Raw genomic sequence first — 21,822 nt, 5'->3', positions numbered from 1 at the left:
AGATGGTTAGCATTTTTTTTCTATAATTTAACATAGTGACCTAATTTTTAATCCCAAGTAACGCAGTATTCACACCGATCTAGACTTCATGAAATCAAACTATTCTAACTAAATTCATGTAAATCAAATAGAAACATTGCCTCTATAGGATGGTTTTACAATGATTTTACCGGGTGACTTATTTATTGACCCAAGATAACCGACTTCGAATGTGTGTGTGTATGAATGAATGAATGAATGAATAAATGAACTAGTGTGTGATTGAATGAAAGCATGAACGAATGACTGAAAAATATGTATGTTATAACAATACAAGTTGTATTCAAAACAGAAATAAGATCATCATGTTACGTCTGTTTCCTGGAATGAGAAGAAAAGCACCTAAGGTACATAATAAGTATCACACGGGAAAAATGAAGTCGTCCCTTCTATGGTTCCTGAGAGGCTTCTACCTGTTTATGAATATTGCTGAAATATTATATCTAGCACAAAACAACAGGCTGAATAAATATGTTTTGTAACTGTTTTATTTAATACAATGGATAGAAAATATTTGACCCTGCGACATTAGGATGGTGCCTGTAGTCAGTAGATGCCCCTTATTTATTAGATCATTTTGCCAAAGGTTAAGGCCGCAAAATACAAAATTAAATACTGAGGCAACCACTTGGGCATATAAGTGTCATACAGACAGTTCTTGATCAATTACATAACACAAACTATTTTAGTTACAGTTTAGGAGATACAGTCAGTGGTATTTTGTACTTATTTATCGCCATCAACTTCGTGCAAGCAAAATTGAATGTCAGTTTATATACAAAGCTACACTTTAGCCACGGGTATATGGTCAGTATCCCTACCTAAAGGTCACAAGTTGATTCTTTACAGTATCTGTATTTTGTAATTAATTATTTCTGGTAAAAATTGTTTACTTCACTTTATAACAGTATTCAGGAACTCTGTAATTAGTAATTCAGCAGCGACATTTATTTAATACATGTACACGAGAAATGTGATCTGTTTATTAAACTGGGTAACTTTCATGGATAAATCATCTTAAATGTTTCCAAGTTCAAGTATTCCGATAGATAGTATTAAAGATTGTTGCATATTACTGAATACATGTAAACAGTGAGTGATAGAAATGTTTTGCTGATATTTGATCAGTTTTATTCTTCGTCTTTTGGGTATGTGTTGTTAATGTCGTCCTCTATTTTTAGAAGAAGTTCACGCTGACGCTGTGCACGTGCGTTGGTACCCATGTTGTCTATCGGCGCAGACAGGAAGTTGTAGAGCGAGCAGATCTCTGTGTCGTTCTCTTGCACATAATCGCTGCAGATACGACCAAAAAACTTCCAACCCTGTGAACAAATTATTATAGTTATTAGAAAGTAAAGCCCGTATGTTAATCTCAGTAACAGGATCACGATACTGCAACTCTAGAGGTTACGGGTTCAACCTCCGGCCGAGTTCACGTTGGCAAGCGCAGTAAGTTATAAGTAATTCACCTTTCTCCATAGATACTTAATGCGAATAATTAAGGAAAACGATGCAGGTTAACTGACCCATTAACAGCTGAAATACAGTTTAAAATGGCAATCAAACAGTCTGACAGAAAAATATTCCATATGAACCTACTGCATAGGTCGTCATAGGTGCAGTGACCATCAATGAAATATTAACAAAGGTTAAAAGACTTTTGAGCCGCACCATGAGAAAACCAACATAGTGCATTTGCGACCAGCATGAATCCAGACCAGTGTGCGCATTCGCGCAGTCTGGTAAGGATCTATGTTGTTCGCTAACGGTTTCTCTAATTGTAATAGGCTTTGAAAGCGAACAGCATGGCTCCTGACCAAACTGCGCGGATGCGTAGGCTGGTCTGGATCCATGCTGGTCGCAAATGCACTATGTTTGTTTTTTCATGGTGCGGCTCAATTATGTTTACTTCGAGAAAAAGTTTAATACAAAGTCATTATTTCCTTGTGGTTAAAGGCTAGCTAGATGCTGTTGTGATCATTTCTTCTGAATGCCCCAGAACTTATTTTTGATATTTTGCATACACGACGTAACACGGTTCCATAGTTTATATACTCGCAATCATGTGAAGTAGCGAAAAAGTCAAAAGCAATGTCATTTTATGTTTTTGATGTTACTGCCTGGTAATGAGTAACATAAATATGGAGAAACAACTTTCACTTACATTTTCAGCCCGTTCAATGGATTTTTTAAACCTGTCTGCGTGTTTAGGGTTCTCGATTTGCAGAAGATAGGATTTAGAAGATGTTGTGTCGTCTCTGAGAATTTTCAGTGCAGCCGCCATTCCCGACCAAAACTCTATGATCCGTGTGAACTGCCTGTCAACGTTACCAAGCTGCGCATGCGCTTCTCGGAGACTTTCAACGTTGCCAAGTGTTGCTGAAAACATTTAAATAAAATGTAATATAAAGTTAATACTTTTTTAATACTTTTTTTCCAGTCTTTGAATAATTGCATTTATAAACTTCACATATTCTCATTTAAATTTCTTTATCTGTCTTAGGTAGGAATGTGAAAAGCTCAACATCTATTCCCTTCAAAGCGATTGGAACTTTACCACAAGACCTATCTAAAATAGCATTTTAACTTCTACTGAAAGCATCGAAGAAATGCAATAGGCCCGAACCCTGTCAAAAGTTATGATTGACGTGCACGGTAAGAACGAGCGCAACCGATCTTTGAACTTATTGTTCCCGTGATTAGGATATTAATGTTCCTGTGAAACTATGATACTATTTAGATAGGTTGGTCGGTTACAGACACTGTTGTTGCACTATGTCATCTTCATCATTCCTGCAAAAATATATACATGTATATGTCCATACCAGTTTCACTGCCGAGCTTTTTAAGCGTCGCTAGGCGTTCCAGTGCTTCCTTCCGCTGTGTCTGCATCCGGACAATAACATCGCGACGTTTATCGGAAGTGCGTTCGACAGCGTTTTGACTTTCTCTGTACGCATCCATCAGCTTGGATAACTATAAAAAAGATGTAAACTGCGCCTAAAATTGTATTTTAGTAACAAAGAATAGGCATGGTGATACATGATTTCTTTTCCTATTTTTACCAGGTCCTCGTAATGTAAAGTTACATATATATTATGATGACGGAAAACTTGCAAGGCCTTAAGGTATAGGTCCCTGTTTCGGAGAAAAAAAGTTTGAACGTCATCAAATCATAGAAAGTAAGCATTGTTTTACATGAAAATATAACAGCATATAAAACATTCACATTATTGTACAAAACCATTGTCAATTTATTCATATATGTATTGAATTCCGGAAAGGGACTACATGAAGGGGCCACACTTCTGGACAGTCCAGCGCCTTTAAAAACTCACCATTTTTAAAAAGCTGTTACATGTCTTCGTTTTGATGCATTTGCACTCGTGCGAGTGTTTAATCTTTACATAACTAGGTAAAACATCATTTTGACAATTGTTTACATTTATTTCTTTACATATGGCATTCTTATTTAAAGGGGGACAACTCATTTAGAATATTTTAAGTATCCATCACCGTGGGACAGAACAGTAAAATCATTATTGGCCAGATAAGTTGTGTGTCAAGATGCTGTTCATTTGCTAAAAAATTTGTTGTTTTTGTGATATACTGCTAAACCTTAAGCGCCACTTACATTATTAGAGCGTTTGTTGGAATGAAATAGTCCCGTAAAGAAGTTGACTGTTGACGATAGAATTCCAATAGCAGCACCTTGTACACCGCCTGCCAGTGCTGATCCTGGTGACAACACGGAATCGAGGAAAGTTCGTTCAGAGTTAGAGTCATTAGTTTCCTTGCGAACCTCCTCTGCAATTTAAAGTATATAAAAAGCTAAGTCTTGTTTTCTACTGGTATAAAAAGAAATGATTCTGATGCAATGAAACATTCATGATTCCCCCAACCACCGAACTACAATGTTTGTTAAATAGCCTTCAGACGGTAATACGTTTTATAAGGCCGCCTGGGATATATCAAAGTAATGATATTTTCATACGCACAAGACGATAGATCACTTTATGTTCTTAAAATGATATAGACTAGCCACTAGACTGATGATAGATATATTTCTACATTCCCCTTTTTTCGAATTTAATTCCAGGGAGACAAAAACCAGTCTGTTTGAGAGATTTTACAGAAGATATTGAACATAGGATATATTCACTACATTGTCAAAAAATGTAAAAAGATACGGTAGCACAGATGTGGCAGAGATGTTTCATTACCTGTTTATTATCTGCGGCCTGAAGGCCGCAGGTATATTGGAATGCAACAAGTAGTATAGCACATGGGGACTGGGTGATTTCACGTGCTTTTTTACCGATATGCGATTGGCTTATCGCATTTATGAAACGCCGTTTTTGCAATATAGCTAGCACTCTATATGATATATAGAGAAATGTTTGTGACTTGGATTCCTCATTCATTATTTCATATAATTTATTCAAACTTTCAGCAATGATCAATATTGATACCTTGTTGTGCATAAGGGTTTTCATGTTAATTGCTCTTCAATTTCCTAGATTATGGTCCTGTGTTGTCAAGCAAGTCCAGGTGAAGGCATGAATCACATTTGTGAAAGCTCTAGTAAAGTATCTCAATAGTCAAGGAATGCGACCAGTTGTGCTTAAAGTTATGTTATACATGAAAGGGAAATATAGTTATTTTTGCTCAAAACAAAACTTTCAGAATTAAGAAATACATAGTTCATACATCTACTTGTAAATCATGTAGAATGGAGTAATATTTCTTACATATAGGGTTTGAAACCGAACAGCATAGACTCTGGCACAGACTGTATGGATGCGCAAGCTGGTCTGGATCCATACTGGTCGCAAAGCCACTATTTTGGTATTCTCGTGGCGCGGCTCACATATATTTTATATTGATATGTGCGCAGCTATTTCAATACAAGTATGTGCGCGTTTAAGATCTAATACGTCCGTCCGAAATAACTATTACGTGCTCACGTGTTTGTATGAAATACAATAATCTTTATTTCTCCTCGGGTAACATTCTGCCCTCGGGTTGACAATATCAATGTCAAACACGTACGCTGCCATATGATATTTATATTATGTGACCTCTGTGCCACCGTAACAAACACTATATTCCCCGATATTTAAGATTAGTACTGTTATTTAGGAAACGAAAAAACGGCATAACACCTCTAAATTTTATCACCTCCATTTTCGGATTGATGAATATTTATTTAAAAAAAAAGTATTCACTAACAGAGTAGACAGCCTAATCCGCACCCGCTTCTTATATGTGAGGTCGTGGGTTCAATCTCCGACCGCTTATTTATGAAACTTCATACTAAGAAAGTATTTTAAACGGTCTAGAAAAACATGGCATTCATTCTGCAATTAATGAAAAAGCACTTATCGAATGGTACGTGAAATACAGATTGTAGGCTTCCTGCATCGTTAGTACAAAACACATTTTATAACATGTAACGGACATACAGTAAATGAAAGAAAATGGCCTAGATAAATGGTTCGGAATATTTAAACTCGATACTAAAATACAAAATATGGTACGAAAGTCTGGTGTTTTTAATCATCAAAGTAGTAGGATCGTTCGTAATTGACAGAATAATGCCTTTAGGATGTTGACCTCAAATACCACTGAGCAGCCGAGCGTACCGATCGCGTCAAAGCAGAAAATAATTCTTACATAAACAAATTATTAATTTTTAGTAATTGCGTTGCTCAGAGGTGTCTTTCATGCCTTTTTAACATTTGAGGAACCAAACATTTTTTTCTTTGAAAATGCCGCTTAAACACTATCAACTTGAAAATAACGCCGAAATGCAGTTGATTCTTGGGTAAAACATTCAATGTGTTACTTTCAATCTCACTTTACATCAAACTCGTAGCTATTAAAATTTCTGATAACCCCACCCACCCAGTATGTATCTTTTTTATGTACGGTTGCTTAAGAAAAGATAAGTGCGTTATCCTGTTTACTTCAAGTAAGCTGAAACATTCTCTTAGTAACTGCATTCTGACTTGATTTGAGTTTTTTAATCCTAGTATTAAAACAGTTATGATCTCTTAAGTTTTTAACAGTTAAAGTTTTAAGTTACAGTATTAATTTTTCAAATTCTTATCAAAACTGGGTGGGGCATTTCTCAGGTCTTATCATTATATCGTCCTTTCTCTTGATTTCTATAATGGTTCTTGACTGGTCAAATTACGGAGGAGATTTTTTCCAGAAGGTGCGGTATGTTTAGGTTCTCGGAGGATGGTCATTATGTTTTGAATTCGAGTTTATTTTGTTAATAATGTCATTAATACTGAAAATTATTGATTTCTTCGCATCGTTTTTTTAACAATTATATGAAGAATACTAGTCACTCACATTACACTCTAGTACATTTGATGGAGATATATTAGGCAGTCCAAATAAGAAAGGAAGTACCTAATAATGATTTAAGTCTTTGACACTAGCATTATGACAGAGGCAGCTCGGGTTAGATTTGGATATGTTTTTTCTTTGTGAACCTCAATTTAAAAGGAGACTTCCATCTAATCTTCTGCATTTTTTGGATTAAAAAAGTCCCGCGGTGCATATTTGTCAGGTCAAATATATCGTATATGCTTCAGTAAGTTTTATGACCCCGTCTAATTATGTGACATCGTTGAGATTGCAATGCTACGGTCATAATCAACAAGACGGCCTGTGTTTAATCGTGTCGGTGGCATTGTAATCATACAATGTATTATATTTTCGCTGAGTAGAAACCCAGAAGTTACTTTATGATGGAATATTAGTATTAAAATAAAATACTGATGTTTTGTTCTGTCAAAATGTCACAATATTTAGTTTTTATTTATTTTCTAACCTCCCACGGGATTATGCTCCCATTTAAAACAATGGGAGGTTTTCACCCACGGGGTTTACGATTATTTTTTATTTCGCACAGTAATACATCTTTAAATTAAATTTGAGTTGATATTGATAAAATTATAATTAATTAGCAAAAAGTGAAACATTAAATGCAATTTCAAAAATTCATCGAGTCGCCAGTGGGGGTTTCCTCCCATAACGAAAATGGGAGGTTTATTCAAAAGTCGTTTTTCAACGCGAAATCATGTCACAACAGTTTTTTATTGTACACCACTCAACAAAATTCCTAATTGGTCAGTTTATTAGCCCACTATCATCAGATGGTGGGCTATTAAAATCACTCTGCGTCCGTGGTCCGTCCGTCCGTCATTCCGTCCGTCCGTTAACAATTTCTCGTTATTGCATCTCCTCAGAAACTACTGGGGGGATTTTGACCAAGCTTTGTCAGAATGTTGTATTGGTACCCTAGTTGTGTCCCCCTGAAAATCAGACTGGTTCAACAATTTTTTAGTAAGTTATGACCCTTTGTTTATTTCTGTATTTTACATAGATTTATATAGGGAAAAACTTTGAAAATCTTCTTGTCCAAAACCACAGAGCCTAGGGCTTTGATATTTGGTTTGAAGCATCATCTAGTAGTCCTCTACCAAGGTGATTCAAATTATTTCTCGTGGGTCAAATATGGCCCTGCCCTGGGGGTCACATGGTTTATTTAGACTTATATAGAAAAAACTTTGAATAACCTCTTGTCCAAAACCACAGAGCCTAGGGCTTTGATATTTTGTTTGTGACATCATCTAGTGGTCTTCAACTAAGATTGTTCAAATTATACCCCTAGGGTCAAATATGGCCCCGCCCTGGGGGTCATATGGTTTACATAGACTTATATAAGGAAAAACTTTGAAAATCTTCTTGTCCAAACCACAAAGCCTAAGGCTTTGATACTTGTAATGTAGCATCATCTAGTGGTTCCCTACCAAGGTATTTCAGATTATCCCCCTAGGGTCAAAAATGGCCCCGCCCCGGGGGTCACATGGTTCATATAGACTTATATAGGGAAAAGCTTTTAAAATGTTCTTGTCAATAAGTACAGCATTCAAATTTGGACCACATGTATATTTTTGAGTGGCAAGATGAACCTTGACATGAGTTGACCTTGATTTTGACCTAGTGACCTACTTTCACATTTCTGTAGCTACAGCCTTCAAATTTGGAACACATGTATATTTTTGAGTGGCAAGATGAACCTTGACATGAGTTGACCTTGATTTTGACCTAGTGACCTACTTTCACGTTTCTGTAGCTACAGCCTTCAAATTTGGACTACATGCATAGTTTTGTGCACTGGAAAAAACTTTAACATTGATTTTGACCTAGTGACCTACTTTCACATTTTTGAAGGTACAGGCTTCAAATTTGGACCATATGCATAGTTCCATGTTTCAAAATGAAATTTGACATTGATTTTGACCTAGTGACCTACTTTCACATTTCTCAAGCTACAGTCTTCAAATTTGGACCACATGCATAGTTGTGTGTACCAAGAAAAACTTTGACCTTCACATTGAACTAGTGACCTACTTTCACATTTTTGAAGGTATAGGCTTCAAATTTGGACCCCATGCATAGTTTTGTATTCCAAAATAAAATTTGACCTTGATTTTGACCTAGTGATCTACTTTTACATTTCTCAAGCTACAGCCTTCAAATTTGGACCACTTGCATAGTTTTTTGTACCGAAATCAACTTTGACCTTTACTTTGACCTAGTGACCTACTTTCTCATTTTTAAGGTACAGGCTTCATATTTGGACCACATGCATAGTTTTGTATTCCGAAATAAAATTTGACCTTGATTTTGACCTAGTGACCTACTTTTACATATCTCAAGCTATAGCCTTCAAATTTGGACCACATGCATAGTTTTGTTTAACGAAATGAACTTTGACCTTTACATTGACCTAGTGACCTACTTTCACATTTTTGAAGGTACAGGCTTCAAATTTGGACCCCATGCATAGTTTTGTATTCCGAATTAGAATTTGACCTTGATTTTGACCTAGTGACCTACTTTTACATTTCTCAAGCTACAGCCTTCAAATTTGGACCACCTGCATAGTTTTGTGTACCGAAATGAACTTTGACCTTAAGATTGACCTAGTGACCTACTTTCACATTTCTGTAGCTACAGGCTTCAAATTTAGACCACGTGCATAGGATTGTGTACCGAAATAAAATTTGACCTTGATTTTGACCTAGTGACCTACTTTCACATTTCTCAAGCTCTAGCTTTCGAATTTGGACCACATGCACAGTGTTGTGTACGGAAATGAAATTTGACCTTGAGCTAGTCAATAAGTCTTGAAATTTGAACACTCAAAAATGGCACATTGGTGGACGCCAAGATCACTCTGTGATCTCTTGTATTGTATTACTATTTTGTTAATAATGCATGTATTCACACGAAATTTCACATACCGACATTTGAATAGGTACTGCAGCTTATTATTGATTTATGTTTAGCAACGCACAGCCAAAGTAACCGAATTAGGCGTTTTGACTGATATTACATTTTTTGCACGTGTAGGACATGTGAACCAACAGGCACGTGTTCGTTTACACTTTTGGCATTACTGACGAAAAGCCTACTAGAAAAACACATATCATGGTGAAATTGACACAAAAGCAACGCGATCGAGCTGTCGGAATGTTGCTAGCCGGGACACATTTACGACACGTGTGTAATTATTTATGCAATTTCAAAAGTATTTTTATATAATTTATCTTAAGCTGTTACTTTCATGGTTATTTCCATTTTTAACCTTACTTCCGTTTACAAGAACCTTCAATCGTAGGGTTATCTACCATCCGCGCTCTTTTGGCAAAATTTAACCCAAGGACAATTCATTGAAGTGACCGATTTTGGGTTTTGTTGTAAAATTTCGACAGCCCGGTCGCGTTGCTCTTGTGTCAATTTCACAGTGATATGTGTTTTTCTAGTAGGACTTCCGTCAGTAATGCCAAAAATGTTCACTAACAAGTGCATATTGGTGCGCATGCCCTGCACGTGCAAAATATGCAATATTGGTCAAAACGCCTAATGCGATTACGCAAGCCGTGAGTCAGCCAAAAATAAATCAATAATTAGCTGCAGTACCTATTCAAATGTCTGTATGTGAAATTTCTTGTAAATACGTGCATTATTAACAAAATAGTAACCCAATAATATAAATTAAGGCACCGCCTAGCATGGGGATTTATCTTTTATATATCCGCTTAGAAAGAAATATTCAACGATCAAGAAAGTGACACTTCGTTCTAAACTGTAGTTTACATTTAGTGTCATCATACCTCTTACAGCGAATATCATACTGTGCAAAATTTACGGGAAGCCGTGACGGTGACGTCATTCAGCGTTCTCGCACTGGCTTTAGGAATTTTTTTGTTTGTTTGTTTGCACTCCACGCAGAAACTTGACGGCCTTTACACTTCTTTACTGTTTTAAAAGTGTTATTCATTTGCATGTACAGTTTTCATTACGAAAAAGAAGTAAAATAATCATTTTAGTTAAGTTGGTCTGCAGTTCGCAGTTCGCAGTTCGCGTTTCGAATTGCGAACTGCAAACTGGTCTGCAGTTCGCAGTTCGCAGTTCGCGATTCGAATTGCGAACTGCAAACTGGTCTGCAGTTCGCGATTCGAATTGCGAACTGTAAACTGGTCTGCACTTTACGATTCAAATGTCAACGTGCAGTCTGATCAACAATGTCCTGCACATTGCAGACAAGAATGCATTTCACAGTTGGTCTGCAGTTCTCGTTTCGAATTGCGAACTGCAAACTGGTCTGTAGTTTGCGATTCGTGTTGCGAACTGCAAACTAGTCTGCAGTTTACGATTCAAATTTCAAAGTGTGCAGTCTGATCAACACTGTCCTGCGCATTGCAGGCAAGAATGCATTTCACATTTGGTCTGAAGTTAGCAGTTCGCGTTTCGAATTGCGAACTGCAATCTGGTCTGCAGTTCGCGATTCGAATTGCAAACTGTAAACTGGTCTGCGCTTTACGATTCAAATGTCAGCGTGCAGTCTGATCAACACTGTCCTGCGCATTGCAGACAAGAATGCATTTCACAGTTGGTCTGCAGTTCGCATTTCGAATTGCGAACTGCAACTGGTCTGCAGTTCGCGATTCAAATTCGAACTGCAAACTGGTCTGCAGTTCGCGATTCGAATTGCAAACTGTAAATGGTTTGGCTTTACGATTCAAATGTCAACGTGCAGTCTGATCAACACTGTCCTGCGCATTGCAGACAAGAATGCATTTCACAGTTGGTCTGCAGTTCGCGTTTCGAATTGTGAACTGCAAACTGGTCTGCAATTCGCGATTCGAATTCGAACTGCAAACTGGTCTGTAGTTTGAGATTCATTTGCGAACTGTAAACTGGGCTGCAGTTTACAATTCAAATTTCAAGTGCAGTCTGATCAGCACTGTCAGGCATTGCGGACAAGAATGATTTCATAATTAGTCTGCAGTTCGCATTTCGCGTTTCCAACTGCAAACTGGTCCGCAGTTCGCGTTCCGAATTGCAAACTGCAATCTTGTCAGCTGAGTACAATAAAAATTTCAAAGTGCAGTCTGATCAGCACTTTCTTGCGCATTGCAGACAAGAATGCATTTCACAGTTGGTCTATAGTTCGCAGGTTGTGTTTCGAATTGCTAACTGCAAACTTGTCTGCAGTTCGCAGTTGCGCGTTTCGAATTGCGAACTGCAAACTGGTCTGCAGTTCGCGATTTGAATTCGAACTGCAAACTGGTCTGCAGTTCGGGATTCGTATTGCAACTGTAAACTGGGCTACAATTTACGATTCAAATTTCAAAGTGCAGTCTGATCAGCTAACTAATACAGATGGATAACTCTAGTACCCTAAACGGTGTTATTTTATGCTAAAATCTTTAGATAACGTAGGTAGAATCACTGGGTACTCAGGTCAAACACTGTTATTTTGTATGGTTTGGGTTATGTTTGGGTTTCACATGATGTTGGAAATATTGACTACTTCGTTAGTATTTTTCGTCAAAGACTCATGGAATGTCATAAACAAAACTGGAAAGAGTCTATCGAAGAGTCAAGTAGATGTCACCATTATAAACATTTTAAAACTTTATAAAATACAGAACTTTACCTTACAATAAATTTGCCATTTAAATACAGACTAGCAATGTCAAAATTTCGTTGTTCAAGCCATAAGCTGCATGTTGAAACTGGTAGGCACAACAATACACCTTTTGAATCTCGTATCTTCGTATCTGCCGATTTTGTTATAATGAAGTAACACTAGTATTGTTGAATGTGAAATATCATGCTTTTTTTCAATGTGAGAAATTTAGTGAGATCGTAATCAGTATCTTCTTAATTGGTATTCATCTGACAGAAGTATACAAAGTTTTTATAACATACTTAGCTCTGATAATGAAAGGTGTTATATCTAACAGCATTGTATCTTGAGAAACTCTTAAATAATGTTTGACCTGTTAAATATGATATTCAGCAGCTATGTTTACTAGTCGACTGTGTGCTGAACTATGGATATGTATTTCAACTTATCCGATTGTTATTGTATACATTTTGTGGGATCACAACTGTTTATATATTTACTTACTATATATTATGTAGTGTATTTTGGGCGGAGGCTTTGTTACATTTCATAAACTTTTGACTTGACTTGACTGACTGTCCAACGCATTGCGAAAAGAATGCATTTCATAATTAGTCTGCAGTTCGCATTTCGCGTTTCCAACTGCGAACTGCAAACTGGTCCGCAGTTCGCGTTCCGAATTGCAAACTTGCAATCTTGTCGGCTGATTACAATAAAAATTTCAAAGTGCAGTCTGATCAGCACTTTCTTGCGCATTTCACAGTTGGTCTATAGTTCGCAGTTTGTGTTTCGAATTGCGAACTGCAAACTGGTCTGCAGTTCGCAGTTCGCGTTTCGAATTGCGAACTGCAACTGGTCTGCAGTTCGCAGTTCGCGATTGGAATTGCGAACTGCAAACTGGTCTGCAGTTCGCGATTTTGAATTCGAACTGCAAACTGGTTTGCAGTTCGGGATTCGTATTGCAAAACTGTAAACTGGCTACATTTACGATTCAAATTTCAAAGTGCAGTCTGATCAGCACTGTCCAGCGCATTGCGGACAAGAATGCTTTCATAATTAGTCTGCAGTTCGCATTTCGCGTTTCCAACTGCGAACTGCAAACTGGTCCGCAGTTCGCGTTCCGAATTGCAAACTGCAATTTGTCTGCTGATTACAATACAAATTTCAAAGTGCAGTCTGATCAGCACTTTCTTGCGCATTGCAGACAAGAATGCATTTCACAGTTGGTCTATAGTTCGCAGTTTGTGTTTCAAATTGCGAACTGCAACTGGTCTGCAGTTCGCGTTTCGAAATGCGAACTGCAAATGGTCTGCGGTTCAAGATTCAAAATAAAAATATATTTGAACGTTACTCTTATCTTTTAAGTAATAGGTCAGTATTTGCTAAATATAAATTTTGAGCCGTGCCATGAGAAAATCAACATAGTGGGTTTGCGACCAGCATAGATCCAGACCAGCTTGCGCATCGCTCAGTCTGGTCAGGATCCATGCTGTTCGCTAATGGTTTCTCTAATTGCAGTAGCTTTAAAAGTGAACGCATGGATCCTGACCAGACTGCGCGGATGCGCAAGCTGGTCTTGATCCATGCTGGTCGCAAACCCACTTTGTTGATTTTTTCATGGCACGGCTCAAAAATTTTATATTTAGCAAACACTGACCTATTACTTTAAAATATAGAGGTAACATTCAAATTCACTTTCATTTGAATCTTGAACTGCAGACCAGTTTCAGTTCGAATTCGAAACGCGAACTGCAGACAGTTTGCAGTTCGCAATTCGAAACGCGAACTGCGAACTGCAGACTAGTTTGCAGTTCGCAATTCGAATCGCGAACTGCAGACCAGTTTGCAGTTCGCAATTCGAAACGCGAACTGCAGACCAGTTTGCAGTTCGCAATTCGAAACACAAACTGCGAACTATAGACCAACTGTGAAATGCGCAACAAAGTGCTATCAGACTGCACTTTGAAATTTTTATTGTAATCAGCCGACAAGATTGCAGTTTGCAATTCGGAACGCAAAACTGCGGACCAGTTTGCAGTTCGCAGTTGGAAACGCGAAATGCGAATGCAGACTAATTATGAAATGCATTCTTGCCCGCAATGCGCTGGACAGTGCTGATCAGACTGCTCTTTGAAATTTGATTCGTAAATTGTAGCCCAGTTTACAGTTCGCAATACAAATCCCGAACTGCAGACCAGTTTGCAGTTCGAATTCGAATCGCGAACTGCAGACCAGTTTGCAGTTCGCAATTGGAAATACAAACTGCGAACTATAGGCCAACTGTGAAATGCATCTTGTCTGCAATGCGCAAGAAAGTGCTGATCTGATGCACTTGAAATTTTTATTGTAATCAGCAGACAAGATTGCAGTTTGCAATTTGGAACGCGAACCGCGGACCAGTTCGCAGTTGGAAACGCGAAATGAGAACTGCAGACTAATTATTAAATGCATTCTGGTCCGCAATGCGCTGGACAGTGCTAATCAAACTGCACTTTGAAATTTGAATCGTAAACTGCAGATTAGTTTGCAGTTCGCAACACGAATCGCGAACTGCAGACCAGTTTGCAGTTCGCAATTCGAAACGCGAACTGCAGACCAACTGTGAAATGCATTCTTGTCTGCAATGCGCAGGACAGTGTTGATCAGACTGCACGTTGAAAGTTGAATCGTAAACTGCAGACTAGTTTGCAGTTCGCAACATGAATCGCGAACTGCAGACCAGTTTGCAGTTCGCAATTCGAAACGCGAACTGCAGACCAACCGTGAAATGCATTCTTGTCTGCAATGCGCAGGAAAGTGTAGATCAGACTGCACGTTGACATTTGAATCGTAAAGTGCAGACCAGTTTACAGTTCGCAATTCGAATCGCGAACTGCAGACCAGTTTGCAGTTCGCAATTCGAATCGCAAACTGCGAACTGCGAACTGCAGACCAACTTAACTGATATAAAATAATCATGTTAGCGCGGTTTACGAATTTCTATGACTGATTCGGGGTGCTCGGATGTTCATGCAGACAACCAGTCTGCGGTGTGTATATAATCCGGAACCGGAAAACATCGAAAAAATTGCCTCAGTATATGCAGACAACAAAGACGAATAACTATATACGGACGTTACCGTCTCGGGGATTTTCATCCCCTATAAACTGACCAGTTACGAATTTTGTTAAGTGTATAAATTATTAATCTGAGTTAAAATATTTTGATTTGAAAATTTTAGAAAAAAAACACGGTTTTTTTTCTCCCGTAATTGGTAAAGTGGGAGAAATCCACCCGTGGGACCTCCCATGGGTTAGCAGAAACCCCATGGGAGGAAAAAATACTCCCATGGGAGGAACAAATTTGAAAACCTCCCATTAATTCATTCTTTAACATATAAAGAAGAAAACGACCAATTATTACTCTATGGGACTAGAACTATCGTTTAATGTCAAAATATCATAGAAAAGTCAAAGGCAAAAGGTAGCTGTGTTTGCGAAAATTCCGGATTTGCAAACTAAATCCGGAGACTGTTTGTTACTGTCTGACGGAAGTTTTATGTTATTATGCGTTTCCCCTATACTGTAGTACCCTATGTACAGTAAAGATTTTGTTCTGTTATGTTCTATTCGGTTGTGACAGAATCAAAATTTAAGGACCAAAACATGTTCATACTAGGGAACTTCAACACAGCAAAGTTAGCCATTATTTTTGTTTTCAAGATTTACAAGCGACAAAAAGAAACGATTATCAGCTATTTCTTCGAGTGGTACGTTTGCCCCAGGTCGAGGTTAGTAAATATTTATATGGGTCTAAAAACAATGTTTCATATACGTATATATACATCAGAGAATTTATACTTCATTTCTTTACAATGGTATTTCTGTATCCTTTTTGTCAGTTGACAACGACAATAAATGTTCATGTCAGCTAACTCCAACAATGAAATATTCATGTCAACTAAGACAACCAATAAAATGTTCATGTCAGCTGACAGCGACAGTAAGATGTTTATGTCAGCTGACATCATCAATAAAATGTTCATGTCAGCTGACAGCGACAGTAAGACGTTCTAGCCATCTGACACTTACAATCAGAAGTTCATGCCAGCTGACACCTAATCTGACTAAAGTTCTGACGACCCTTCCGCTAGCCAATCAGAAGGCTTACTTACAATATTTTGTTAGAATAAAAAGTCTATATTTAGCCTGGGGTTTTGATATTTACAATTCTTGTAACGTAAAGTGTCAGATAGCTGGTTAGCTCAGTCGGTAGAGCGCTTGTTCTGTAAAGGAGGGATCCCGGGTTCGATCCCTGGACTAACTGCACATTTTTCTTACTCTTTGACTTTCTAACAAGCCTGATTGGTTCAAATAAAAAAAAGATTTGCGAAAATAAAAATAGCAATATTGGAAATCCAAAATATACAGAAGACGAATGTAAATGGGTCATTCTCAGATCTTCGTTTAGAAGATCAAGTACTTTAGTCAGATTGGCTGACACCAACAATAAAATGTTCACGCCAGTTGACACTTACAAAACGATGTTCACGTCTATGGTGGCTGAAACATGCAATTTCGTGTTTTGGTGTTGGCGAGGCGACACCAAGATGTTCACGTCAGCTGTGTTCAATTTGATGTTAACGTCAGCTGACACCATCAGTAAGATGTTAACGTCAATTGACACCATCAGTTAGATGTCTACGTCACCTGACACCATCAGTTAGATGTTAACGTCAGCTGACACCATCAATTAGATGTCAACGTCAGCTGACACATCAATTAGATGTTAACGTCAGCTGACACCATCAGTTAGATGTTAACGTCAGCTGACACCATCAATTAGATGTTAACGTCGGCTGACACCACCAGTTAGATGCTAACGTCAGCTGGATGTTAACGTCAGCTGACACCATTAGTTAGATGTTAACGTCGGTTGACACCATCAGTTAGATGTTAACGTCGGCTGATACCACCAGTTAGATGCTAACGTCAGCTGGCACCATCAGTTAGATGTTAACATCAGCTGACACCAACATTAGATGTTCACGTAGGTAACACTGACATGAGATGTTCATGTCAGCTGACAGTAAGGACTCTGTTCAAAAACCTGTTCAAATTGAAAAGAATATAAAAATATTATTTACCTGCATTTGTCCAACATTCCTCTCGTTTAGATTGTAACAATTTTAATTCTGCTTCCATGCGCTGCTTTTCTTCATTGAGTTCTTCTCGTGCAAGTTCAGCAGCCCGGGCGAGCTGTTTTTCTCGCTCCATCTCCAAGTTCAACCTCTTCTGCTCATCAATAACAAATTTGTTACGTTTGCTTACGTTTGCCATATTTTCTTGTACTTGCGCTTGGATCTCCAGATATCTGAATAATATTTGTAAAATGCAAGTTTTGTCTTTTTAAATCGCTGTGACATTTATTAAAATCGCTGTAATATTTAATGAAATCGCCGTGATATTGTGATTTTTATTTAAATCGATGTAATAATTACTAAAATCGCTGTGATGTCGATGGACTGACATCAACGTAAGTAGTGTTTCACACATGCGGTTCCAACGAGAAATACAACTTGCTTCGTGTAATGAAATGCAATATATGTAATATTTTAGCACAAAATATAAACTATATTGTGTACACTTTCTGGTTGATCCTGTATGAAATGTAGTAATGTTTGTTACGCCCGTCCCGTTTCCGTGTGAAGTATTCGTACAATTATGAATATGTCCTATAAGGTGTACAAGTATTCATACATACCGTTTCTGAGTTGACGTCGTATGAAAAAGAAACTATTTGTGTGTAAGTACTATTTCTATGTTAACGCCGTATGAAATAAAAACTGTGTGTACATACCGTTTCTGTGTTGTACGTACCGTTTCTGTTTTTAGGCCTTATGAAATAAAAACTTTAAAGTGTCTACGTAGGCCTAACGTTTCTGTGTTGACACCGTATGGAATATAGACTATATGTTGTGTGCGTACCGTTTCTATGTTGACGCCGTATGAAATATTGACTTTATGAGCCGCGCCATGAGAAAACCAACATAGTGGGTTTGCGCCAGCATGGATCCAGACCAGCCTGCGCACCCGTGCAGTTGGTCGGTCATGCTGTTCGCTACGGTTTCTCTAATTGCAGTAGGCTTTAAAAGCGAACAGCATGGATGCTGGCCAGACTGTGCGGATGCGCAGGCTGGTCTGGATCCATGCTGGTCGCAAACCAACTATGTTAGTTTTCTCATGGCACGGCTCATATAGTGTTTACGTACCGTTTCTGTGTTGACTCTGTCTCTACTTTCATCTCCTCTGCTATCTGAATTATTTGCCCAAATATATCTTTTACCACTTCTGCACTCTGGAGAAATCATATAGATACGACTTTAATCGTGTAACTTTGTAAGACATACTCGGTTTTTCCGAAAACTACACTATTGAAACGTTTGAAAAAAATTTAACTCTGGCACATTAATCAAAGAAAATACTGATATATCTTATGTATTGCGCGTTTTTTTTTTTGTGTTTTTTTTTTTTGATAAATGTAATTTCAAAATTGAATAAACATTTCCTCGATCTTTAATATTGTCTAATTCGGATATCTATTCTGTGTAATATGCTGCAATACTTTGAAAAATAAGAGATATTTGAGTCGGAAAAGAAAATAAATTATAAACAGGAAGGTCCACTTTACAAATAAGACATACATAAGTTCAGTAAAATGACGTTACAGGCTAGATGATATTTCTACATTTAAAAATAAAAATAATTTTCATTTCATTTCGCTTTCACCACAGCAAATTCACTTGAAGCTCTGATTATCTATGTTTTGAGAAGAAATTGTAGTTATTGCACAAAATTTGAATAGCCTCAGGAGTTACCTCCTATGAACATAAAAATGGGTCTGAATACAGACTACCTGTAGTTCTGTGACGGCGTCAAGGATCATGGGTATCATTGTTTTGACAATGTGACTTGCTGTCACAGTGAACTTCTTCATCAACCCGGCAGTCATTATATGCTGGGTTCGAGCCGAGTGAGCCGTCATCCGTACCTGTCAATCATTGGAAATGCACGCTATATATTACTTATAGCAACTGATTTTAGTAGATTTCACAAGACAAATCGACATGGTATATTTGGACCGACACCAGCAAAGCAATTAATATTTTATAATTCTAAAACTATTAGTAAGCATTTAATAATTTTGTAGTAAAAAATCTTTAGCCGTATTCGACCAAAACTGAAAATTTCATCGCATGAGAGAAGTGGAGGAACAATGAAATAATACACTTGACAGTATTTCAGTGAAATGTTACCATGACGGAAGTTCAGTGTTTCTTTTTTTTTCTGAAATTGTCAGGTCATATAAATAATGAAATGCCAGCCGATCTTGAAACCGCAATGTATAGCTGTATGCTATTCATTAAATAAAGAACTCAACTTGCGGTAAATATTCAGTATGGATGATAACATGCGGACATTTTCATTTGAATTTGCTTCCTGATATTGCTCGAACATTGACGCTCAAGATATTACTTTACACTTTTATATATAAATATATATGAGCCGCGCCATGAGAAAACCAACATATTGGCTTTGCGACCAGCATGGATCCAGACCAGCCTACGCATCCGCGCAGTCTGGTCAGGATCCATGCTGTTCGCTAACAGTTTCTGTAATTGCAATAGACTTTGAAAGCGAACAGCATGGATCCTGACCAGACTGCGCGGATGCGCAGGCTGGTCTGGATCCATGCTGGTCGCAAAGCCACTATGTTGGTTTTCCCATGGCGCGGCTCATATGGGCTTTCAGGAAAGAAATTTTACAATATGGTGGATTTTATTCATAAGACGATTTATACTTATCATCTGGAAAGAAAAGTATAAATGTGATGTGCCGGTGGCCTAGTGGTAACACGTTTGACTGTCAAGCCAGAGGTCCGGGGTCCGAATCCTGGTCCAGGCACTGGACATTTCTGAGATGCTCTTGAGTGTCTCCCACCTAACTAAGAGGCCTGTATTGGTTTCTTAAAAAAAAAACGGCTGCTATACACAGGGCACGTTAAAGAACCACACTGTCTATTTGCAAAGAGCTAGACAGGCCTGTTTCTAAAAAGGATTTCTCTCTAACTGTTGTGGGGGCTTTATCTCACTCTCTCCGATCAGATCGCTCTGTGTCTGTATCAGTAGATGATGAATTTCCCGTCCTGTGTGGCTGCGTTTGCGCTATGTAAAGCGCCTTTAAACGTGTTTATCATGAAAGGGGCGCCAGATAGATCTGGTATAATAATAATAATAATGATAAATTAGAAGAAAAATTGCCTAGTCTAAATAGCCCCTACCTCTCTGGCTTGGTCTGGGTGATCGGCAAGCCTAAGATATGCGAGTTCCATGTAATTTGCCACCTCTCTCTGAGCCCGGTACATCTCCAGCGTAGCAATTGTCTGAAGTACCTCACGTGTTTGCACGTGCATATCCTGACAACAAAGGAAGGCGGTGGTGTTTATATCAAATATATATTTAGAACTGTCCAGTAAACAAAGTCACACAGAATGAGACCATTTACATTTTTTCTAAAGATTACATTTTTTTTTCTAAAGATTTCCACAGAAAATAAATACTGTCATCATTCATGTGGGTGGTTAAGATAGGTTTAGTAAGCCCAATACTCTACAGAAGAAGTAATATATTTCAAAATAATCGTTTATCAATATTTATACATATTTATTTACGTAAAGTGGCTTATTAACCAGCTTTTCAAAAAAAAACAGCAATTGGTTATTAGACTGGCAAATGTCGTTGGGCGAGCAGCAAGGGTCAACTTTTGGTTTCAGCTCAATAGCTCGAGTTAGGAGCGAAATTTAAACGACAATATATCAATTAAATATAGCGCCGTATTGATATTGTGCAATTATCTAATAAAAATAAAGCTCTTATTATAAAGGAAGAAGAGTAAAAGGAAGTAGCTTTTCTGAGGGTGATGACTATGAAAACTGTTAGTGTGTCTCAAATGAGGAGATTTACACCGCAATGGTGCTGAATTCATTGTATATGTAACATTGCGTATGCGAGTTCAACCCTTTCATAACAAATAACCAAACAATATTGGGCACAAAAACGTGAGTGTTTGTTCATTCAGTCGCTAAAGTCATAGTTATGCAGTGTACGCCTACAAATTTAATAAGCCTAATCTAGACATTTTCTAACACACAAAAAAAATCACATTAAAGCAACGTAGCATTCCTATACTAACTTTCCCTCCGAACTCACAAAAACTAAAGATGGCGGTCGACTTCACACTTTGTACTAATCGCAGAAAGCACAGCAATGAGTATACGGCATTTAACTAGCAAAATGACAAAACATTACCCGCTGTGAAAGACTTGCTTCACCAGAATCACCCGTAGATGCTGACGTCATTGGAGGTAAATCTTCTCTCTCAAACTCATTTGGCAGAAAATCCGACTCAGCCATTGTTATATAACTTTGCTCTGATCGCTGTAAATTATAATAATGTGTGTACGGAAATGAAAGGATCGAAACAAGGACATATTTTATATTGTAAGCTGTGTTTTAACCTTCTAACCTTCTATCTGTTGAACGTAACCCTTTAGTTGTGGTCGGCTTGCAAAGCACAAAGGAAGCGAAACAATCGGAATGAATTGATTCACTAAAAAATTAAAAGAGGTTATACTTAATATTAAGATATGATACTTACATATTAAGATCTAGCTCTGTATCTTTAAATTGATTTTCATCGTGATCGCCCTAGATAACAAAGCTAAAAACACTTATCTGTTC

General features: G+C 37.8%; 1 protein-coding gene across 1 annotated transcript; it reads right to left on the bottom strand.

Annotated features, from left to right (window-relative positions):
* Window positions 1–509: 509 nt before the first annotated feature.
* On the bottom strand, window positions 510–21,522 carry LOC123546644 (uncharacterized). Its single transcript, XM_045333093.2, has 9 exons — window positions 21,391–21,522; window positions 20,364–20,498; window positions 18,939–19,073; window positions 18,295–18,380; window positions 17,170–17,396; window positions 3,674–3,846; window positions 2,865–3,015; window positions 2,204–2,418; window positions 510–1,361 (listed from the first exon to the last, which is right to left on the bottom strand). Exons 1-9 carry the CDS (start codon window positions 21,493–21,495, stop codon window positions 1,170–1,172), a joined length of 1,419 nt encoding a protein of 472 aa, XP_045189028.2. The 5' UTR covers window positions 21,496–21,522; the 3' UTR covers window positions 510–1,169.
* Window positions 21,523–21,822: the final 300 nt, after the last annotated feature.

This window comes from Mercenaria mercenaria, chromosome 9 (genome assembly GCF_021730395.1).
Source record: "Mercenaria mercenaria strain notata chromosome 9, MADL_Memer_1, whole genome shotgun sequence".
Classification (NCBI taxonomy): Eukaryota; Metazoa; Mollusca; class Bivalvia; order Venerida; family Veneridae; genus Mercenaria; species Mercenaria mercenaria.
This window is presented reverse-complemented; position numbering and strand designations above follow the sequence as displayed.